A 23,912-nucleotide genomic window follows, 5' to 3' on the forward strand; every position below is an offset into this window, starting at 1 on the left:
AGCTCTTCGGTCTTGGCGATTCAGCCAAACGGTTGACCAACGCAAGATCCGCAGCTTGAACCATCATTGCAAATCCCAAGCTAATTTGATAGGTCGCAGTAGATGGTGGGCGATATGACCTATAACCAAAATTTGATTCTTCCGTGGACGGTTAGGAGGACATGAGTGTACTCTTTCGCAAGACTGCTCAATTCGCAAGAAGGGTAATGGACGCCAGTTTTTCCGGCCTTGTCAGGGTCCAATGGGTCTGCATCATGATTCCTATCCTACTATACATAAGGAATGACCACAGGGAGGAGGATGAAACTAAGGAAATCGTAGAAACTTACGGGGTGTTTTTTTTTCTCTTTCTTGTTCTAACGAGATGCAACCGAGCAGTCGACGCTGCATCTCATCTAACCAGTCGGCTGCTGTCCATATTGCCCACTGTTCGTGATCAGAGAACCGCTTCTACACGTGGCAGCAGGGAAAATTCCCTTTGTGTTGGGGTAGCGTGAGTCTCACAAAAACATTGCTTTTTGTTCCTTTCCTTCTGTTGTCTACCTCAAAATTGGCAACATTGGGTTATCATATTGATCCCTCGTAATGGTAGACAACTCCTAGTTGAGCAATAAATAGTCACAATTTTCCCCAAACGTTTCGACTCGATTCGAGTGAGTTATGGTTCACTTGAGAAGATTGCACCGGAGCGCCTTCGGATGAATGTAGGTCTCATAAGACAAGAAAATCAGAAGTCATTGGTGACGCACAGAAACTAATGTCCGAGATCTTGGGTTGTTTTCTCCAGAAGTTACCGGACTACAGCAACGAGGGTGGGGTAACCGTGAAAGCCTTGTCGATCGGCAGCAGATCAACTCCGCTGGCTTGAGTACTTCTTTGAGCTTGTCTCATTGCTCCTCATCTCATTGAGCCGTCGACTGATTAAGCGCCGTGAGCTAAGAAAAAGCCACAGCGCTATCATGGTGCGCTAGCTTACCAGAGCAAAGGCCTGCAGGTCCCCTGGCCATCATCCAAGTGCCGGTCCATCGCGTGGGATCAGAAGTTGGAGAGAGCCGTTGAGGGGAAAAGCGAGTCGGCATCAATCTTAGATATGTTGGCATGATGACGATGCGGCGTTCTCCACACTTGAGCGAGCGATTGAATCATGTAACATTACGGGTATCATTAATTCTGGTTGGTCATTGAGGCTCAAGGTCCAAAGCAAAGCTTCTTCTGCCGAGGGTCGTCACTTGGCAGTCGTGCCGGTGGTCTACCGCGTTTCTTTTCTCCCCCAGCCTTGGCTTTCTTCATGTCCGGCGTTGTCGATCTTGAAGCTGGGGCAGGAAGAGCGTCCCCATACACAGCTTCGCGAATCGTCTGTCGCGATAAACACAGGTCGATATGTTCGTTGAACTGTCTCTCGTCTGGAATCTGCGGACGGTTGCAGATGGGGCAATCCCACATTTCATCGTTTATCGGTGCATACTCTCGCACAGGGTTCGGTTGAATCTCTTTCCCATGTCTCCTCACGGGACTCGGCTCGTTGTCGCCAGGGCTGGCAGATCCTTCGTGGACGTCGACCAGTAAATGCTGATCATCGTCCAGGTCTAATAGTTCCTTTTCGGGCCACTGTTCCCACCCATCTTCATCCAGCCCATCGCCAGCCTTGGGGCGAATAATGGTCTTGTGAGGCCTGTCAACCGATGCAGCTGACTCGGACCTACGAGACCGAAAACCAAAGAATGACATTGTATCTGGCTTCTTCGTGCTGACAAGATGGGTACAACGGAGTCCCATCAATCGCAGTGTCATGCCCGGCATCTCTTCTTCCAGCTTGGCCAGAATCGGAAGCGAAAACTGGTATAGGTCGTCGGCTAAAGCTATTGCCCGAGGCAGCACGGCTTGGCGAGTAAAAACTTCATATGTGTGCAGTTTCACCTTGAGTACCAGCGTCCGACCTTTGACCTCTGCCCTCCTCATGTCCTTTTCCAGTTCTTCTGCCGTCCATCTAAGCTTTTCTCTGAACTGTTGTGGCTCTGACATATCTCGGAACGTGCTTTCGGTGCCCACACTCTTTCTCTCGTATTCATCTGCAGGCTGAATTCGGGTACGTCCCAGGCCAAGGTAAACATTGATCAGAAACTCGTACGCTTTTTCGCCGAACAGTGGTCGGAGGAGTTGCCGCTGAGGATAAAGATCCGCACATGTCTTGATCCCGATCTCTGCCAGTTGCCGTTCGAGCACGCGGCCCACACCATTGACCTTTCGAGGCGGTAGTCTAGCCATGAATCGCAATATCTCAGACCTGTCGTTGGGTAAGACAAATTGGCCGTTCGGTTTGTTCATGTTCGAGCAAATCTTCGCGAGTTTCGCATTGGCCGCGATCCCGGCTGAAACAGTGATGTTGGTTTTCTCGTGTATTTCCCGGCGCATCTGCTCGACAGCTTCGGCCGGGCTGATACCCTTATCTGTGCAATACTCCGTGATGTTGAGGTAGGCCTCGTCTATGCTTGCGCTTTCGAACCGAGGGTCGTATTCCACCAACACCTCCCGTACCTCGTGGGCCTTGGCCGTATATTTCTCAAAGTTGAGTTTAAGCATCACCAACTCGGGGCACAGCTTTTTGGCTACAAATCCAGCCATGCCGCTCCGACAACCATATTTCCGAGCGACGTAGTTGCACGTTGTGAGGACGCCACCTCCGACAGCGAAGGGAACGTCCTTGAGCTCGGGTCGATCAAGCAGCTCGACTGCAGCGTAAAAGGCATCGCAATCGACGTGGACGATATATTGCGTCAGATCTCGAGAAAGTTCGAGTTGGGTAATGAGCTGGTCGGCAAGGCGAAGCTCGCGGCTGAGGTCTTGATTCTCGAGTTGTCGTTTCTTATCAAGGATTTGTTCGATTTTCTTCGTCAATATCTTGTCTCGCTCTTCTTCGCGGTTGAAAAACTTGGATCCTTTGGATGCATTGTATATAATATCCGATACCTGAGAGGCCATACGTCAGCAAGTTGCTACAGAGCCCGTAGCCCATTGAGGCTCTCAAGGGGTGGCCGACCTTAGACTGGTCAACCGAGTCTTGTCCGGCTTTCGTCAAAGAAGGGCCCAGCAGAGAATATTTCAGTGTCCGGTCCGCTGACATGGCTTTGGCATCTTCCGACAAGTCGTCGAGAGGCGCTGGCGGTGGTGTCGTCATGACTGTTGGAGACGGAAAGGTTTTGTCCAAGGGGCAAGTTCCAAGGCCAGAAGCCGAGTGATGAGGTGCATATCTTCTTCGTCGATGGCTGTAGTACGTCAAGCGTGCGTGGGTGCAGGTGTGTCAAGGTCAGTGTAGTGCGGATGGAACACGGATGATGGAAACGATTGCCCCCATTTTCAAGCGACAACGCGTTGTTCGCGCACTCGGTCAGACAGCAAAGGCACACGTAGTCACATGACCAGGCACGTGACTGTTCACCTTTTGCCTCAGTAAGCAAGGCAAGATACGTCCAAAATGTACATAAAGTATTGTCGCATTAAACATTACTGCTACAAAGCAGTGATATCCACTCCGGACCCGTCGCCGCTACCGTCCTTTAACCTCTGCTGACATTTTCATCAATTCATCATCTAAGCGTTTTCGCCTACTCATCATCCATGTCTGTGGCCCAAACTTTAGCAAACAAAACTCTCAGGCTTCGATTGCTCGCCTTCGCCAATGTACTTTTGCGTCGCCGGGTAAGGGCAAATTGGACGCTGCCTCAACAACGGAGTAGAGGGGTCAGTCGAGTTGGTCCATGTTGAAGCAAGAATTGACTCCGGCGCGGTCCCCGATTCGACCCACAGCTGGAGGGCATACAAAGCATCGTTTGTCGCATTGGACGGCACTGTGGAATTGCCACCGCCCACGAGCTGCTCCGCCTGGCCCGGACCACCAATGTACCATGGCGCATCGACCGTTGTGTTCTTGTGTCCGACACCAGGGAGAAAGAAGAGACGGAACCATCCACGAACAGCCTCAATGTCACCGCCAGACTGCGCGACGACTTTATCATAGTAGTGCCGGGAGGCAGTGGGAGGGACGTGGGCATCGGTCAGGCCGTGGTACATTATGATCTTGCCGCCCAAGCTTGAGAACCGGGTTAGGTTGAAGCTGTTGACATCGAGCTCTCCAGGGTTGGTGTCGTTGGCATACGCGGGAACGGTTTCGTTGTAGCTGGACCACGCCCACTCTGTGTCATTGAAGACGAAGTTCTTCATGTATCCGACGGCCACCTCATTAGGCTCGTTGCCCAAAAGCGCGCCCCACTCATACTCGGACCCAGGGCTGACGCCTGGGAAAACGATCTGGTCGCTCACGTTGTAATCGGCATACATTCCCTGGGCAACAGTGACCTGCTCAGCGGTCAAGCATGCCTGTGCATCGACGCCGTCTTGCCCGCAGGTGAAAAGGGCAAAGTTAACGGTGCAGTTGGCCGGATCGCTGACGATGCTGTCTTCGACTCCGTCGGCGGCATCGCACTGCTTCCTAATGTTGTCGCCAATGATGGTGAAGTTCCCTGCAGAGATGTGCTTGGCATCATCTGTTGGCAGGTTAGAGACTCCGCGGGCGATTCTCCAACTCTGCAGATGGCTCTGCCACCAAGCCGGTGCACCAATCAGCAAGGCTGAGAAGTCCCTGGGGTAGAGCTCAGCGGCCTTCAAGCCCTGTCGTCCACCATCGGATGTACCTGAGAAGTACGACGCCTCAGGAGGCAGTCCGTAGTACTTCTCAATAACCTTCTGCGCCAGCTGGACTGTGCCGTGCAGGGCCTTGTGTCCAAAGAGCAACTTCGCCTCGTCGTTACCAAGGGCCCAGGTGAGGTTGTTCGCTGTGGAGTTGTGTCCTCCGTCCGTTGCCACAGTAGCGAAGCCGTACTTCACTCCAGCGGCCATAGCCGGCCAGTTGAGGTCACCTGAGAAGCCGTCGTTACCCACAGTGAGCATCTTGTTGTTCCATTCATCTGGCAGGAAGAGGCCAAACTTGTATTGCGTTCCTCCCGAAGTCTTCGCGATAAAGCTCACGGCGCAGAGACTGGGGAGGTTGGTGACGTTATTCGGGAAGGCGATATTGCCCACCTCTCCAAAGCTGCCAGCCGCATCGACCGGCTCCACAATCGAGATGGAGGCGTTGGCGGTGATCCAATAGCTCATGAGCCGTGTCGTGCATGATGTCGAGTTCGTAGCCGATGCCTGCCGCAGGGCGGCTAGTGTGAATGCAAGAGATGCGGCCCACTTCATCTTGAATAGTCTACACGTGGTGTTGCATGTGGTGGAGGGAACTAGCAGGGCAGAAGTGGTTGGTCCAAATGTCTCCAGGACCATTTGCCCCTTTTAAGATCCGCAACCCCGGAATAGTTCACATCGGCGAGTTTGTTGGGGACTTTTAATTTTGCCGCATATCAGTGTTCTTGAGTTGTCCGTGTTTACCAACTTTCCTGTTTCTCATACCTCTAATCTTAGGAGTTATCTGGCGATGCGACTTCACATTCCACAATGGCCAATCGGACCCCCAATCATTGAGACAACACGTTTCTGACTACGGCTGCGTCCAATGACCATTAAGGACGTCGCCGGCCCACCAGTGGGAAATTTCGAGATCATACCAAATGTTCGTCTGCTCGCGTCTCATATCGCGCTCTTGTTGACGTCGTTGCTAGGACTTCCGAGCTTCTGGATCGGCAGTAGGAATCTTTGACTGTGTCTTGGCATAAACACAACAATAGTAGAGCTAGAAAAGGGTTCAGATTTATTGGTAACAAAGCCGGGGGAAATGGGTGGATTTTGAGCCAACCCTGGATCAGAACGGCGAACGGCTGAATGGCTGATTGATGGGGGGCTTGTGAGGGCTGGTACAGTAAGATGATTGTTAAAGGCATTGGAAGCCGGACACTTTATCATTCGAGCAGTTGCACAACATACGTTTGATTGCAGGCAACTCCAACATCGTCAGGAAACATAAAGAAATTCGAAAAACAAAGTATCCAAACGCATTGAGCAGCCCACTAGCGACTTGCCGAAAACAAAGAGATTTCGTTGCCATGCCAAACCCAAATTCGAAACTTTTATCCAGCTTTACAACGATCCCTCCTATGACGCGTTAGGTTGTCCTTTCTTGTGAAGCCTTTCTCACACTCATCGCACTCGAAGCTAACTTTTCGGGTCGAGTGCCAAACCCGCTTGTGTCGGTCCAAGTCCGGCTTTTCAGCGCATCGTTTTGTGCAACCAGCGCACTCAAAAGGTTTGTTATGCTTTTTCAGGTGCCTGCTGCACAACACAGTCAGATCACAAGTTCAAACAGGGCTTTTTGAGAACTTCGGCTTACTTGAGCTTGTGTTGTTTGTTGAAAACTTTTTTGCATGTCTCACAGGCATAAAAACCTTGCGCAGGGCACTGAGAAAATCCCGTGCCATCTTGGAGATCGATAGAAGAGTCAACCTCAAATGCGTGATTGGCGGATGAATTTGTGTTAATGTCAGAACAGCCTAGGACCTCTTCTGCAAACATCATGGCGTTATCGTCGTCCCACGTTGCCGAACCGAATAAGTGTGGCTGGGCAAGATGGGGATTACCCCAGTGCGACGGTTCACCCTCAGGAGCCTATAGTCCCGAAGATGTCCCATACGACTGGTAGGATGATGAGCTATAGCATAGCTCGAAAGAATCTAGCAGATCCGGGTCGATCACTTCGTTGGAATAGGTGTTGCTATCGATGATATACCCAATCTGATTGTTGGAGCTGCCATCTGGATCGGAGAGGTCGCAGCTCACTTGGGTAGCCATGTAAGGTCTCAACCCATGGTTCATCGTGTAGATTGAATTGGAATGCTTGTGTTACCTGGACGTTAGCTACACCAGGGAAACCGAACAGATATCGCTTTCTGTCCCCGTTGTTAGGTACTCGACAAGCCAATGTCATGATGATTGAGTACATATTACTTGCCTAAATCCTTATGAAAAAGGATGAGCAGTGTTCTGGATCGGGTGTAATTCCACGCACATTCACCTAAGAAGATCCTGTGATGGTATTCCTTAGTACTGGCCTTCGGCAATGATCATACGGATCCATATTCTCACCATTCACACTTAGGTTGACTGAAGTCGGTTCAACACGCTCTTGGGTCAATCGATCTTCCCTTTCCGGATGGAGAAATAAGTAGAAATGAAATGAGACTTTATGGGCAGAGACAATTCAAAGCTAATTCCAGAATGACGGCGCGGTTGAGTACATGCGTAATTAGAAAAGGGACATCCAGTACTGGAGAAAGAGGGGCAAACGACAAGAAAGCGGAAGGCATGGACATGATTGTGTTCTTATATGCTTTAATATATTCCAGCATCCAATTTGACCAGAATCTCTTGTTTCTTCGGGTTTCTTTTGGATTCCTTGCAGAAGTTTATGGCCCAACACACTGGCTGTGGATCTGTTGGTTAGAGTCCATGGCCAATGTCACATTTCCTGCAGAGCAGGCGATTATCAGTACGAACAGAAGGCCGGTTCATCGAGTCAGCCCACCGTGTAAATCTTCAAATCATGTTCGGTGAACATGAAGGGGCTAATTGAAGTGCCAAGTTGGGGATGACTGCCTTTGCATTCGGCCAGGGCATTGGAGGCCGATGACGTCCACGTCCACACAATTAAGGATATGCGGGGTACTCCTCTCGTTGCCTGACCCAAAAACATAATGCTGGGCTTCAAATAAAGCATTGAGGCCTTACGAAAGGTGACCAACAGCCTTGATATCACTACTATGACTTACGGAAGCCTTGGAATACGCCTCACAGCCTTGTATCAACACTGGCGGTGAAATTAATCGATTTCGCCTCAAAGACATATCACGGCCTCCGGCATTTAGTGGGTGTGAATCATATCCAATAAGGGTCGTTATGTCCCTCCAACGGCCTCCAGCATTGCATATCCTGGAGCCACACCTACCGGCGCAAAGTGTGACCGGGACTTGAGATGATTGGTTGGCGAACATGACCACGTCTGCAAAGCCAAGTCTTCCACTCGCCATTATGTGTTTTGCGCAGATGCGCGACATTGGCAATATTTGTTCCTTGGGCTCCTCGTTTAAACCCATCAAGGTGAAGTGAGAGAACTCCCAAGACAACACCATTGGTCTGAGTTTTACACAAGTCTTTCTAGCTAGGTGGCATCAGCCGATCTTCTTTCCACATAAATACTCGTATCATCTTACTCAATGCTGTGGATTGTTTTAACCAAACTTCATTCCATAAGACACCAAGTTTCGGATCTCTAACTTATCCTATACTCTCTTAGTGTAGAACTTGCTCACTAGCTGCCACAATGGCAAGGAGTAAAACAAAAGGAGGCAATGCGGGCAAAGCGTCAATGAAAGGTGAGTTGTTTTAAATGGACTTTTGACCGTATTGCTAACGATGGTGCTGTAACAAAGAAACGGTCATTGCTGATGGTCTTGATCATCCCATCAGCATGACTCTGTGCAAGAGGCTTAACCGGTTCTTTGAGGCCTTGTCCTTTCTATCTGGTCTTAACAAGGCCTGCGGACGGTATAGTCAAATCAAAGCTCCAAGCGACACATCGACGCTGGCAGAGGGTCACAGCAAGATACTCGAATGTTTCATCAATAAGCTAGCACAGATCTGTGACAACCAGCGTGGTGGTTCTACTGTCACGTCTCTGGCCATATTACAGACACCTGACAAGCTTCTGTATGTGTTCACATCTAACCAGAGGTATGACGACGATATCAAAGAGCCTAGGGAGTTTATCCTCAGCCTCCTACGTTATGTGAACCAGTTCTGTACAGAAATTGGTTGCAAAGACGACGAAAATTCGCCAGTCTTTCGGAATGTTCTTCAGGATATCCTCAAATTCAACCAGGAACGTATTCAATGGTACAAAGAAGGCTTATTAGAGCGTCTTGCACAATGTTTGGGTGACTGCGAAAGATGTATATCGGAACAAAGTAAGTTCATTCTTCTATTAGGCGTTTGGCCTAAAATACAGTCGTGTTAATGCCTTCAGATGTATTACTCAAGGCAGTTCTTGTGTCTCTACGAGAAACGGCTCTTGTCTCGAAAAGGGAGCTTAATGGGGCTGACGATGCTTCATGTAAGAGAATTGATACAACACTTTTTAAGGTAGGGCTTTACTGACTAGTCACCCGGTACCAGGGACATCTTCAAACAATGAAAACTTAGTGCGAGCAGCCACAGCCTTGCGTCAGTCGCAAAAGTACAACGACATAATCGACAAGGGCAAAGCAGGCAAAATCGATGAGTCATGGCATTGGTGTGAGCTCCAGCACTTCATCGGCCGCCTTGTGTCTTATTTCAGAGCTACCCAGGCCATCCTCGGAGCACGGAAACGTCATCCGGAGCTCTTTTCCATGGAAGATACAGAAATCCAATTTATTGCGTCCAAGAAGCCAATTCCGAATCCCATGAATGCGTTTCAGGCTGGTCTACCATCGAGCCAGCGGCAAACCGTGCGTTCCGCACAAGCCATAATTTCCCGAATGACGAGCGACAAGGAGAAGCAGAAGACGTATCAACAGTATGCAGCAGAACTTCAGCGTTGCGGCCTAGACGAGTTGATCGCTAATCAATGTCGTAAAAACACATTTCGACCGATCGTACACAGCGAAGTTCACCTCCTGGAATGGCTCCGGAAAGAGTTTGCAGAGGAGACATGTTCGATCCCTTTCTATAACAGTGTTAAATACATCGGCTGCAGCAAACCAACGTGCCGTCTCTGCGAATATTATTTCGCAGCTCATAGCAGCGGTGTCAGGGTTCGGCCTCCTCACCGCAACATTTACGCCAACTGGATAATTCCCGATGTCCTGGTGGAAGGCGAGACTTCGCAGTACAAAGTCAAAATGATCGATGCTGTCTTGACAAAGATCCGTGATGATGTTTTTGTGGCGCTAAGAGAGAAAGTTTCTGAGCGCAAAAGGTTCGACTCCAATACGTACTCTTCGCAACCGACGGATCAGTCCCTTACGGACGTTTCAGTCAGCTTTGACGACCTGCTTTCCCGTGTTGAAGGCCTTTCTATAGCCAGTCCGGCACGGGTTCAGAATGTTGAAGGCAGACCCGACATGGGCATCGGGGATGACGCTTGGAGTGTGGTTGCTCAGGATAAAGATGACGATGGCGGAGGGGTGCTGATGTTTACTGGTCGAAACATGCGGATCTAAACGTTGTCTAGGCATTTTGTTGTCCAATGATCTCTTAATAAGTCTACCCCAGAAGTCTTCTGCTGGCTTTCTCATTGTTCATGCCACTCTGTCGTTCAAGTGCAGCCGGATCACCCGCCGCCCTAAGATCGCGCGACCAATTAAGCAGGGGTGAGCGCGGTGAGCCAGGCTTCTTTGCAGGAGACTACTTCCCGCTATGACAACGATAGAAGTGCAGAAGTGGAATTAACTATAAAAGCTTAGATTAAGATAAGTACTTTAGACCTACAATAATCTAAGTAAGACTAGCTAATAAGAACTTGGGAATTATATTGCCTAAAGTAAAGGACTTTTTTATGCCACATCTTACCCCTGAGATTTGCATCGAATCAAGATCGAACGAGCCCAGTAAAAGCCTCCAGAGAAATCAGGAGAAGTCACTATGGTCACAATGTCACAAAATGCTCCCTCTATTCAGTCTTTGAATGCCAACCCTGGCTTGCAAATATCTGGGTAAGTTCCAATGCCCACTTGGAGATTTCGTGTGACCCCATGCACTCATTTTTAAGAGTCCCGGAGACGTAATTTCTCTTCCTCCCCAAGGTCAATCAATTGTCAATCAATTACGATCAACTGCGTCGCACGCAGTCATTCAGGATACGAGAAACTCGATATGCGTGCCTGGAATTGATCCATATTCAGAAGCCAGTGATTTGTTTGTGGATCTATTTGCAAATTCGAAAAAGGGGTTAAGGGTGCTCGGTGCGGAACGCAGGCCGCTGTTTCTTTGGGGGTATCAGTAGTGACCGATCCCAGGATTGAGGGCAGGAAGCAGTTCGCTGTTCCAAGGATTGGGGGTAGAGGTGGCTCACAGTTCCCAGGATTGGGAGATGTTTACAGGGGACTGGTTACCAATCCGAGGGCTTAAGGGAGGCGTAGTTCGCTATTCCTAGGATTAGGGGCTAACAGGGGCTAGCTCACTGATCCTGGTTTGAATAATGGCTGCTGGGTGAGGCGGTTGCGCCTGAACTACGGAGTATTCTGCCACCGCATCATGTTCGTCACTGGAGGTTCGACCTTGTCGTGTCGCTGCTTTCTGCCCTTGATGGCCTTCTGGCATATGGACATGAAATGTGTCAATTGGTGTGCCATCCTTTGCAAGATGCAGCTGTCGTCAACTGTGCTCAACTCCCATCAAGCAGCAGAGCCCCAATGGGCCAATGGAGCCACTGTTCATCACGATGACGAGAGCGTCCCTGGTTGAGAAAAGGCTTCCCCACAGCCAAATGATCGGCGATCTCCCGCTGACAGTTTTGGGGCTCTTGGGGCTGGACGGATGTCCCAGGGGCAGTTCATCCTTTCCTCCCATCCTTAGTCTCATTGGTCACTCAGACATAAAGCGGGGCAGATATCCAGATGGGGAAATAAGCTACCCCTTGCCGATGAGCGCTATCGACGTCATCAGCCGGTCATTGCAACCGGAGGTTTCATTCCAGTCCCGGCCCAAGCTTGTCGTCACCTTCTGTATTCTGAGGTTCAAGTCCCAGTTTTCCAATGCCTGCAGAGCAACGGGGCCGGGCTTTGGTAGTGGCAATGGTCAATCGAATCAGACAAGCTGAGGCGTAGGTGAAAGAGGGCGCTTTGAGCCTTTCCCCCTTGATGGAGTCAATTGAGCCTTGGCGCTCAGCTCCAACAGCTCGTCATTTTGACTTCAATTGGCGTTCGGTCAAAATGCATGTGTGACGAATGTTTTCCTTGTTTGCTCATGCCGCCACCATGGTTCCCGACGCTAGCCTGGAATTCCCAAAGCCGAGAAGGGAATCTGGTCCCTTCGCGCCTCGTTGCTAATCGTCTTCATAACCAGCTGCCCACGTGTCTCTCTTCTCAATCTTTTCCATCGACTTACCACACCTTTTGATACCCATTTCACCCATTTCTACACCTCAAAAACAGTTTTGACTAGCGCTTTCCCATTGTTCAACTCTTCCACGCCTTATCCAGTTCACTGAATACCTACACACAATCCGTCAAGATGATGTCCGCACGACCCCTCGTTCGCTCGACGCTTCCTAGAGCGTCACGCGCCGTTCGCGTCCCCCGCCAGCAGTCCCTCCGCTTCCAGTCCACGACAGCCTCCTCAACAACAGGAAGCGCAGGCTCAGGTAGCTCCCACTTCGGAGCTGGTGTCGCTGGTGGTCTCGCCGGTGCCGGTCTGTTCTTTGCCATCTACTCCTTCACCCCCGCGGGCCGCACCGCCTCCAAGGTCAACAAGGCCGCGAAGGAGGCCGAGAAGAAATACTCGGCCGCTGCCCAGAAGCTGCAAGAAAACACGCCCTCCGCTGATCAGGCCATCGACTATATCAAGCAGTTCGCCTACTCCTACGTCGGTTGGATCCCCGGTGGCCGCGCCTACGTGGACTCTGCCTTCAACGACTTTGAGACGGTCCGCAAGAACCACAAGGAGGAGGCTGATCAGATTGTCAACGATGCCTACAAGCAGTTCCAGGAGGTCGCTAAGGCGGGTCTGAGCCTCGACGCCGTCCACAAGGCCTACGATGTTTTGACCGACATCTCAAAGAAGATCGCCAGCCTCGGCGGCGACGCCATCTCCGACGTTATCGACAACCACCCCCAGCTCAAGGAGAAGCTGGGAGGCAACATTGACCAGCTCAAGGACATGGGCGACAAGTACGGCCCTGAGGCCAAGAAGCAGGTCGATGAGACGTGGAAGCAGGTCAAGGATGTCCTGGCCGGAGGCTTCACCGCTAGTAACTTTGAGAAGGCTCGCAAGCTTGTCGAGGAGAAGGTTGAGCAGGTCCGCAAGCTAGGCGACGAGGCCTGGAAGAAGGCCCTAGAGGAGGCTAAGCCCTACCTTGACAAGAACCCCAAGGTCAAGGAGCTGGTCGAGAAGAACGCCGACGCTCTCAAGCAGGGCAACGCCAAGGAGCTGTTTGAGAAGGCCAAGACGGCCGTCGAGTCTGGCGACCTCGGAGGCCTAGAAAGTTACGTCGGCAACGCCGTCGACAAGGCCAAGTCCAAGGGCTCCCAGATCGGCCAGAGCTTCGGCCTGGACCAGTACTTCAAGATGATTCCCGATGGAGACCAGATCATCCCCAAGCTGAAGCAGTTGCGCGAGGTTGCCGACAAGCACAAGGAAGAGGGAGAGAAGCTTTTCAAGGAGACGATTGAGGAGGTCAAGAAGGTCCTTGAGAACAAGGCTAAGAAGGCTGAGGAGATTGCCGACAAGGCCAAGAAGGAGGCCAAATAGAGTGCCACCTCTACGCAAGCAATATGCATCTAATACCCCCACACAGGCTCTCAGAGGGTGGAGTAATGCCTGTACGATAGTTTAAAAGCCTTTTTCTTTGTTTCAAAAAGACAATTATTCCCCGACGATATTATGCTGGGTTCCAGAACTCGAGAAAGTCGCTTTGCTCTTATGCGACAGCTTTTGACTTTCAAGATTGCATGCCTACTTGGCCTGATCCGGACCACGAGCTGAGCAAATTTGAATACAGGTGCCCTGGAAGTTGCAAGACTTGGACGGCTTCTGGAACAACGAGTAGAAAAAGAATAGGATTGTAATCCAGGCTAAAAGCTGATCGTCCATTTGTGAGTTCTGTTATCCATACGAAACATACATATCAAAATGGGTATCAGCCGCGCTTAAGTCTAGACACGGTTATCTGATTGATACTTTGACGAAAATTTTCAGCGTATTTTGCCAGCATGGAGCAATTTCCGGTGTGAATGGCCGTTTCGGCGCCAATTCTCAGCAGTCTTCAAAGTATATTGGCACTTTCAATCAGGCTGATTGGCGAGGAAAGGAGGCTCTTTATTCAAAGAATATGGTCGCTTTCATTGAGTTGTCTGGTTTATTATCAAGAGCGGCTGATCTCCAGTGATAGGCACGCGATACACCGAGTGATATTTATCTCTTATGAGTGCATCCCTGTCGGTTAGCATATGCCAGACATGTTGAACTACTTTATCTCACGTACGTAAATTTGACGGTTTGTCACAGTGCATGCCGGTGTAAGAAACCCAATCAATATTTGGAATTCGCCATTGAAGCTTCGAGAAGGAAAAATAAAAAGATAATAAAAACCCTGTGTTGCTTATACACTGATTTCTAGTGATGGCCATCAACTAGACAACCCCTATCATGAATCTATATTCTCCTTGCTTTAATCGTCGCTAACCCATTGTTTTGAATTGCAAAATCATGTCGCGTTAAATCGTCTAGTCGTTAACTATGTTATGTCTTTAGACACCAGCGCAGGCTGTATAACCGGCAACAGCCTTCGCAGAACTGCAATTAAGTCAGTATAAACAACACACGGGAGTTCAAAGAAAGTGGCGTACCAGTCAGTGATACACGCGGCATCTTTTGCACAACTCTTGATACATGCGACATGATCAGCAGCAGTGGCTGTCTCGCAAGCAGCGATAGAGCCGCCCTCCTTCTTTCCATCTTTCTCCTTTCCGCAAGCCCAGAGATTTTCATTGTTTTGTTCAACTGGCGTAGGAGCAGCGACGACAAGAGTGGCGGCGAAGATGGTGAGTGCGGTGTAGAAGCGCATTCTGGACACGAGTTGAGAGTACGCAGGTAAGATATGGAAAAGTAGTTGATAATGGTAACGTAAATTGGCGCGGACTCTGATTGCTTTTGTGGAATGTCGCGGCTATTCAATGTCTTCCAGTTTATTCGCGCAAGCTGTGTGTCTTGCAGTGATTTGTGATGGTAGAAGCTCGTGGTTTTTTATCTTCAATGCTTATGATGGTGATGATAGATTTCTTCCTATCCCACAGGGGAGATTCTTGCCGGGTGTATATATATGTTTTGTGTCTCCACCAAAACCCCCCAACTGCTTCCATTTCGTTCTACGAACACGATCTTGGCCTACTGCCGGCTAGATAATCTCGCCGCCCGATGGAGTCTGAATGATCCACGGGGAACCCTATTTTGTGAATTTCCGGAAAGTCAGTGGATGACGTCCGTCAACGCTCGCAATATGCTTCCGTTTTAGGTTGTGGAGAATGTGGTGATAACCCTCTTCATATCCGCTGTCGGTTGCATATTGATGTGTAGAGCATGGATGCCGCTTGCTGGCCTTCAAGCTTGACAAGATGAGACGACATGCTTGACCGAATGCGCGAGTGAATGGCAGAAAAGGTTAATACTGCTTAGTAGTTGCCTCAATCTATTGAGGGCCAATGACGTGTCCATTGGCCATACTTCAGACGAGACGTCAAATGACTGATAGAAACCCGGGATGCCTCCCCCATAATCATGGCTTTTACGTCAGGAGGGCCACACCACTGGAAGCCTCGGAGGGCCGCGGTAGCCTCGGGTGCAACACGTGAAGTTAAGCGACGTGAAGTATGGGCTGCATCATTCGGGCTGCCATTTGATCTTTACCCTTGTAGAAGATTAGAGCCTTGATCACTTCGAGGGATACGATTGGGCACATGGACGACAGCTTGCCCCAATACACCTTGCAACTTACGTTGAGACACATCATAAGTGTCTCTTCTAGACTCATGAGGCTCCAAAGCTACCCTCTCCATGGACACACTGGACAACCCAAGCGGTTGGGAAAACCTTTCCAACCAGTCAATGCGGTTATAAGTGGTTCGGACGATGAGGCATGCCGAGGCATGGCCGAATCGAGTAGCAACATCACCAGCCTATTATATGCCTTCCTACGGAACACAAGGGAAGAATAGGGTCTATCTGGCGGAATCCCGGGGCCCTCTTTCTTGCGTCACTTCTTGGTTTTGACTCGGATCAATCTAAGCTCTCCCGGCCCCGCGGAAAGGCCCCACGCCGTCCATCCGGCACCCCGATAACTTGACGTTGGTTCAAATAACATTCTGCCAAGAAGTCATGACAAAAAGACAGGTTTGCATAGCTGCGGGTGGTCGATGATAATCGGATAGGTCGGTGGATTTATGACGTGCTGTAAAGTATTACGACCTACAACCTCGGCGATTCAGCTACTAGGGATCCCAGCCATGCACCGTGAAGGAGGCGGTGCGCGGGCGATACTCAATCGGGCCCAACAACCAAAAGTGGCCGATCTCATCACCTTGCAGTCTGGGTAGAAGCCGTATTCGGCTTTTCAAATTGAGACGGTCCTCAACGAGGCCCACCAGACACCGTGTCTTCGGCACCCTAGCTCTAGTCAACGTTTCGGAATCAGGCACGTAGCATAATGTGCTCCGTGATGTTACTGACAAAGTATATCTTCGACTTGCAACCAATGCCACAGAATAGACTAGCAATTTCTTTGGGCTTATTTTGATCATTCCTATCTCATCGCCGCGTCGAACCTTCGTTATAAGCTTCTACAAACGAACTAGCCTCTACCACCGCGATCTACTCCTACATCATCGCGAAAGAGTTATAACACTTTGTTTGGTGACTTGAAGTCTTTCTATGAAATTGATATGTGTTGAATGGATTCTCTCTTCCTGAGAGAACCCGTTTGTACGATCGTACTCGGGTTAAAGTTAGGGTGAACCAAAGATATATTTTCCGTGATTATCTTCCTAACTACAAGACTTGGCTTTCGTACACGAGATATATGATCTCGTACGTCCCTGAGTCAGTTCGGCATGAATATACTTTTGATCCCCTCAATGGATAACCGAGGGCCGAATATCCAGTCTGTGCCCTCTGCCATGATGTGTGTCCCTGAGTCGTGCGTGTCGTACAACCAGCTGGTGCTGTTATTCCAACACTCACAACTTTTTCTTTTGTGACTGCACGACTCCCTGCGGTGTCCAATCAGGTTGCGCTGATTGTGACATCAATAACCTCATCGTACAATCCTGTGGGTTAGGCCACTTGCGTTGTACGATAAATCACCAATATCAAAACTCCAGGCAACTGTCCATTCCCTTCTTGCCTGGTTGAGCAGGCAAGTCACGTGTTGGTGAAGTTCCTTCCTTCCTCGTTGACTTCACTTCTGCTCCTGCTGTTGACGTACCTTCCTTCCTTCGTACGGCAACCTTAGCTATTTAAAACCCTTCTCACTTGTTTTTCTTTTTCTCTTTTTCTTTTCTTCTTCACCCTTCGCACGCGTCGCTTTCCCATACAATCGATCAACGACGATCTTCCCCTTCTTCCTCAATCAACTCCAACAACAACTACTTGTACGTAGGATTTCCTCTCGTACGTTTCCTCTTACTGATTCATCAATAGCACCTCGCACGATCAATCCATCATGTCTCTCGCTGCCCCCGGTGGTTCGATCTTCGGCAACATCGGTATGCATACCGATGCGTCCGGTGGTCGTTGGCTTCGTCTTCCGACTGGCAACGCCAACAATCGCGCTCTTCTGTTGGCTCTGGCCATCAATGTACGTTACTTTTGTCCTTACCTTGTCTTCGTACGTTAACCTTGACTGCAGGATGAGGAGCGTCTCATCATCAACATGCCGTCGCGCGATATCGAGATCCGCGTCACTAGCAACACTTCTGTCCAGCAGTTTGTTGCCAGCATCATCCGCCGCCAGGGCTACTTCCTTGCGGTCTTGGTTCAGTCTCGTGGTCGTGCGGCCATTGCCTGTGGCAATAAATGCGCGACTACTGACTCCCCGCGCTTCCGCCAGTGCACCCGCATTCCCACCTTTCAGGGTGGCGCCTGCGCCGAGTGCGTCTAGCAGTCGCACGGCGCTCGCTGCACCCACCGCGGTCGAGATGTTGATTCGTCCGACAACCCGGGCGATGATGATGATGATGATAACGGCGGCCCCAGCAACTACAAGGCTCCCAACGTCACTAATGCTCGTGAGCCTCGTACGCCTGGCAGCAAGCTTGGCAAGAACGTCGGCAAGGGCGGTCGCTTCCTTGGCACTTCTGCTAGCCCCATGGTTATCGACAAGGAGTAATCGCACAACTTCTCTTCCCTGAAATCTCGTACGACAATCAGATGGATTGCACGATATGGTAATTTGGGAAGGTTGTGGATATGGTGGAGGTACGATCCGACATTGAGATCGGCATTGGTAGTGGTCAGGTATATCAGATACCTTCTTGAGGTTACACTTCGTTTTCAGATAGTTGGTAACGTATGGCGGTGAGGTTGTACGAATTAATTGTCAAGTGTTTTCTCCTAATCTTTCAATGTACGCCTCGATTCGAATCCTTAATGTGTTTGTTGTAATCAATTGTCCAAGTGCTGAGTTTGGTGATTTCTTGGTGAAGGCGTTGGCAGGGTTATCTTTCCCATCAATCCATCTCACTTCTGAGATCTTTTTCTTTTCGTACGACTCACGTAGACTCATAATATCAATTATAAGCCTCTTTTCATCTGTTGTGCCTAGTCGTACGAGGCACTCATATAGAGATCGTGAGTCTGAACAGATGATAACTGGAATCCTTGGGAGTTGTAATATACGAAGGATCTTGGTAAGTGTCGTACTAAGGGATATCCCACTATCAAATCCTGTGGTCATCCCGTACAACTCGCTTGCAAGTACGCTTCGTGTGACTCTCTTGCACTTTGTTGAACTCCAGTGTATAATGTTTCCTTTGATCTGGAAGTCTGTTGTCGTGCGAGCTGTTTCCTCAGCTAGTACGATAACAAATCCAAGTTGTGACGATAGATCTGAGTTGTTTGCAAATGATCCATCCGTAAAGATGTACATCTTCGCACGATGGAGATCAAGAGGGATATATGTAAGACCTCGTGTAGGGTTATCGATTTGCCACTGAAGTCGTACATTCAAAGTTTCAATATCCTTCTTATCAGGCTCCTTAGTTTGGGCTGCAGTTGACAGGTCGTACGATGCCTCTGGTTGACAGATAGATGCGAGGTATGCTCCTCTTGCCCTTTGGGAAACATACTGCTGATGTGCATCGTGCGCATCAGGATCAACGAGTTTCAGGTGCTTTGCCTGGCCTTTTTGAGTAAAGGTAATGTGGTCATCGTGCGATTGAATCCTTCCCCCATTAAAGTCAATTTCACTGTTGGGCGATAAGGTGGTCTTTGGTTTCGCACGAAGTCCTTTCCTTCTCAGCTCTTCTTCTTCTCTCTGGGAGAAGGCAGGTGTAGCAAAGCTAAGTGTATCGTCTGTCTGCATAGCTGTAATCCCGAAGGTATCCGGTCCTTCTGTTGTATACAGCAAGCATGGATCGTACGTTGACTCTGTCATCTTCAGATCTTTCTTGTGATGCTCAGAATAGGTTTTGTACCAGTATAGGCCTGACTCTGCTAGGCCGTATAGTGGTTTCAAGATATGGAGAAGTGTGTTCTTAGGGTATTTGTCTTCTAACTCCTTGGGTAGTCGTGCGATAATTGTCCTGGTTAGACGATCGTCCGACTGTGTATATGCCTGAGTTATGTCTCTGAGTTCCCCTTTGCATTTGTAGTCTCGCACAAGGGTAGGTCCAATCGCAAGTATGAGCCTTTGGCTCATCCGTTGGATAGTAGGTGCCTGGGTTAAGAGTTCTTCTTTTTCCCAGTCCCCATACCCTTGTACGACGAGTCTTGACTTCTCGTACGGCTTAGATGACAAGTTCTTGATCTCTCGTACCATCCGTGTCTTGTAGATACGGAGGTGGTCATGCTCTTTTGGATTGTACGGTACAAAGGTGAAGACTCCCTGGTTAATAAGGTTGTTTATCTCTGTTTGGTCTGATTCTTTGTACGGAGCACCTGGTGTTGTAATCACATTATCAAGCCGTAACTTTTCTGCTAACTCCTTGTGGTCTTTTTCTTTCTGAGATAGAAATGCTTGATTGGTACGTGGTGATTGTCGTACAGCCCTTCTCTGGCCTTTCTTTGGTCTTCCTCTCTTGTTTGGCTGTTTCTGAGGAATAGGTCGTGCGATATCTGAATCTGACTGTGCTGTGTCTTGATGGTATGGTTTGACATGTGTCGCACGAAACTGTGTAGGACCATTGACCATCTTGACTGTCACCGTATGGCCTTCTATAGCCTGGACTTCGTACGGTCCAGTCCATCCCTTGTTTTCTCTCCATACTAGAACCTCACTCTGGATCGGTAGTGATAGTATGCTCTGGAGGTTAGGGCCATTTCTGGTGTTGATCGCACGATTGATCTCTACTTCTGCACGAATGCTCTGAAGCATTTTCATTGCCTTCTGGATTGCTTCTGCCCTTTGGGTGATTTCGGGCGATGGAGGTGAGTCCTTGTTAATCCTTGGATATGTACCAAAGACAAGTAGTGTAGGTACGATGCCGTGCGGACCAGCTGTGTCGTTCAATGCCTTCACAGCCATCTGGAGGATGGTTTCCTCGTCCGTGTTGTGCCCAAGCTCAGCATACAAGATATCGTACGCACGCCTCAGAGGAGCGTGAGCTCTTTCTATCTTGCCTACTGCCCAGTGGGCTTCTACTGGCATTTCTTCGCACGATATGCCCATGATGTCGGCATAGTTCCTGAATTCTGCTGATGCGAAGTTTGTACCTGGGTCATGTACGATATGGTCTGGTGGACCAACGTACGTGCTGATCCAGCACTTGCAAAGTGCATTCCACGTATCTCGTGCAGATAAGGACTTCAGGAAGGTGGCTCCTTGGAAGCTTGTCTCTGTGTCGATAACGTGTAAGGCGTTCTTGTCTCTTAGTCGTACGACATCCACAACTATCTCATAGTTGAAGTAGCTTTCGTCTTTAAGTGTGAACTTAAACCTCTTCGGTGCTGAGTCGTGCGATTGACAATGATGACAAAACTTCTGGACCTTTTCTAGAATGTTGATGTCAATGTTGTGATGCCCAGCCTTCTTCAGGAGGTGGTAAAGACGGTCCGTACGAGGATGTCCAAATCGTCTGTGAAGCCTTCGGAGTTGTCCTTCTGTGAAGAACATGCTGGCCTCTGTGCGACTAAGGTTGAAGAATGGGTGACCCCATTTCCGTACGACTGGGATAGGTTTTCCATCCTGCCGTACAATCACGTTATCGACGTTGTTGAAATATGCACCTAACCTGTCTGCATCGTACAATGAAAACAGGAACGGAGTAGGAGCATCAAGGATGTGATACGTAACCTTTCCAAGCTGATTCTCCATTTCCATAGTGCCAACCGATGTGATTGAGTCACTTGCCCCGAATCGTACGTTTGCTGATCCTGGTCCCCAGGATATTGCCGTACGAGGGTTCTCCCGTAGGTATGCAAGGACTTGAGGTTTCCCTACAGTAGAGAACTTCGCTGCTCCTGTATCCCATAGTTCCCCTTGGTACGATGAGATATAAGGATCGTGCAACAAGAATTGACAGGCCTCTGACGTCTTTGGTAATGAAAAGATATCCTCCCCTGTCGTGCGATGGAAGAATGAAGAAGACATTAGGAAAGCTGATGTCTCTTCATCTCCTGTAAATTCTCCCTCCTCATCGCACGATTCGTCCACTGGGTTTTCTCCTTCAAAGTCAAGAAGGTACGAGGCAAAATCTCTCTGTGGTTCTTGTTCAAGTATACCGCATGCCTGAAGGTATTGGTCTTTCGCACGATTACGTTCTTCGTCCGAATGATTCGTAGACCAACAACCCTCCTTTTTGCACACAAAACATCTTTTCTTAGATATTGCACGATTAAACCTAGGTCGTGATGAAGGTTGACCTTTCCAAGGTTGTCGAGAAGATCCTCTGTTGTCTGACGGTCTATTGTACGATGGTCGTGGGTAACTCTTGTTGTTAGAGTATCTTCTATCCACAAAGTTGATGTCGTGCGACATAGACTTCCTGTCTAAAGCGACTTGTAGTGATGCTCTTAGGCTAGAAAAGAATTGCTCGCACGTGTGATGTGCTTTAAGATTGCTTAGAGCAGTTTCTAGCTCTGGTACACCTCTGCACGCTTGGGTGACTTGCGTACGAAGCATAATCTCCCCCTGAAAACCTGGGCCAAGTGCCCGTTGTACGAGGGGTATCTTGTCTAAGAGTATCTCTAATACGTCCATCAGATTCTTGTCTGGATTGTCTTGTCTGACTCGTGCGAAGGATAGACTTGTCCAATCTGTCCAATAGAGAGTGTGGTTGATGTTAGTGTTAAAGTGCATTTCTAACATGTTGTACATCTCGTCCCATCTCCTTGTTGGTCCAATGTGATGGAGATAAAACTCTTCCGCACGATCAGCCAAGATATCAGGAAACACTGCATAGTATTGGTCTTCAGTGATCCTGAGGCGTTGACAAAAACTGATAAAGACCTTTGCCTTGTCGTACAGGATATCGTACGGCTTGCCCGTATAATTCCTGTCCTTTCTCCATCCCTTTTGGAAGATTGAAATTGTAGTTGGCTCGCACAATCCATTCTGGATTATTCGTCTTGGTGGTAGGTCATAGATGCTGTCTCCTTGATGTAAAGGTGTTGTACGACCCTGGATTTGTGGAAAACTCTCAACCTCCTGTGTGAATCTTGTTCCAGGAGGCATGTTTCCTGAAGCTGATTGTGACTGCTCTCGTACAATTGATGTTTGGGTTGTCTGTGTATCGTACGGGGGCTCGATTGGCTCTGTTGTCGGTTCAGCTGTGTTTTGGGGTAAAGTTGATTCAGGGTTTCGAACAGGTGTTTGAGTTGTTGTAATCGTATGACTTGGTGTAAGTGCTGTACGAGTAGAAAGCTGTTCTTCTTGCTCATCAAACTTCCTCCCAATCTCCTTGATGAATTCAACTAGCTGTTGATTCACATTTCTTATTGGCGGTAATCGGAATCCCTTTAGCTCAATAAGTCGTATGAACTCTGCCCTGAACGCACGATAGACCTTTTCCTATTGGAAGGTAGACTATTCGTTAAAATCTTCGTACAGTGATATTGTCAGGTTTTCCTTTGATTGCCTAAGATGAAGCATTTCCATGTTGATGTACGCAATGTACGTAGTCATCTCTTCTTCGGACGGTGCCTGTGTAATATCGACTGGATTTCCCCAGCGTCTAGGATTCACAGTCTTCTTCTACGTGTGCAGTGGGACTTCGCTCCTTGCACTTATTTCTTTGTACGTTGGCAGGTATCCATCAATATTGTCATATTGGCTTTGACGATTGTCTTCTGGATCCTCTTGGGAAGCCATGTTGTGTTCGGTAGTCGTTTCGTATCGTACGACGTCAAAATTGGTTTGTTTGGTGCCGTGGCGCACACTTTGTACTCTATGTACGGTATAATAAAGATTCTTGTCTGGTTTAGCTTAGCAGGCGACAACGGGAATCTGTCTTGTACGATAGTAAAGCAAAAGTCGTCTTTATCCTATCTACCCGGTTCAGCTTAGCAGGCGACAATAGGTAGGATTAAGGCTTCTTAGCACAAGAGACTTTCTAGTGTGACCCCTTAGGTATCCCTGAGGATTTCTCGCCTCGCACGAAGTGCAAGACTACCCGGTAGCCCGGCCGTAAAGCCTAAGTCTTGTCTCTTCACTCTTGCTAATCTGTGATTGCACAAAGCAATCGCACGGATTGCCAAGCAACCACTGATCAGTGTTGAATGGATTCTCTCTTCCTGAGAGAACCCGTTTGTACGATCGTACTCGGGTTAAAGTTAGGGTGAACCAAAGATATATTTTCCGTGATTATCTTCCTAACTACAAGACTTGGCTTTCGTACACGAGATATATGATCTCGTACGTCCCTGAGTCAGTTCGGCATGAATATACTTTTGATCCCCTCAATGGATAACCGAGGGCCGAATATCCAGTCTGTGCCCTCTGCCATGATGTGTGTCCCTGAGTCGTGCGTGTCGTACAACCAGCTGGTGCTGTTATTCCAACAATATGTGTTATTGTTCCA

General features: G+C 49.0%; 5 protein-coding genes across 5 annotated transcripts; 1 reads left to right on the plus strand and 4 right to left on the minus strand.

Annotated features, from left to right (window-relative positions):
* Positions 1 to 1,188: 1,188 nt before the first annotated feature.
* Positions 1,189 to 2,580, minus strand: ColSpa_01752 (DNA polymerase kappa; the record flags this gene model as incomplete). The annotated part of the gene is made up of 1 exon (XM_049267964.1): positions 1,189 to 2,580. One exon carries the CDS (start codon positions 2,578 to 2,580, stop codon positions 1,189 to 1,191), a length of 1,392 nt encoding a protein of 463 aa, XP_049123921.1.
* Positions 2,581 to 3,633: 1,053 nt separating this feature from the next.
* ColSpa_01753 (putative feruloyl esterase B-1) lies at positions 3,634 to 5,238 on the minus strand (the record flags this gene model as incomplete). Its single annotated transcript, XM_049267965.1, has 1 exon — positions 3,634 to 5,238. One exon carries the CDS (start codon positions 5,236 to 5,238, stop codon positions 3,634 to 3,636), a length of 1,605 nt encoding a protein of 534 aa, XP_049123922.1.
* A 4,760-nt stretch (positions 5,239 to 9,998) lies between these two features.
* ColSpa_01754 (uncharacterized protein) lies at positions 9,999 to 10,202 on the minus strand (the record flags this gene model as incomplete). Its single annotated transcript, XM_049267966.1, has 1 exon — positions 9,999 to 10,202. The coding sequence occupies one exon, from the start codon at positions 10,200 to 10,202 to the stop codon at positions 9,999 to 10,001; it is 204 nt and encodes a 67-aa protein (XP_049123923.1).
* Positions 10,203 to 12,198: 1,996 nt separating this feature from the next.
* Positions 12,199 to 13,434, plus strand: ColSpa_01755 (uncharacterized protein; the record flags this gene model as incomplete). Its single annotated transcript, XM_049267967.1, has 1 exon — positions 12,199 to 13,434. The coding sequence occupies one exon, from the start codon at positions 12,199 to 12,201 to the stop codon at positions 13,432 to 13,434; it is 1,236 nt and encodes a 411-aa protein (XP_049123924.1).
* Positions 13,435 to 14,432: 998 nt separating this feature from the next.
* Positions 14,433 to 14,749, minus strand: ColSpa_01756 (uncharacterized protein; the record flags this gene model as incomplete). The annotated part of the gene is made up of 2 exons (XM_049267968.1): positions 14,433 to 14,478; positions 14,532 to 14,749. The coding sequence occupies 2 exons, from the start codon at positions 14,747 to 14,749 to the stop codon at positions 14,433 to 14,435; spliced, it is 264 nt and encodes an 87-aa protein (XP_049123925.1).
* Between the last annotated feature and the right edge of the window lie 9,163 nt (positions 14,750 to 23,912).

This window comes from Colletotrichum spaethianum, assembly GCF_022836535.1.
Source record: "Colletotrichum spaethianum MAFF 239500 DNA, contig03, whole genome shotgun sequence".
Classification (NCBI taxonomy): domain Eukaryota; kingdom Fungi; phylum Ascomycota; class Sordariomycetes; order Glomerellales; family Glomerellaceae; genus Colletotrichum; species Colletotrichum spaethianum.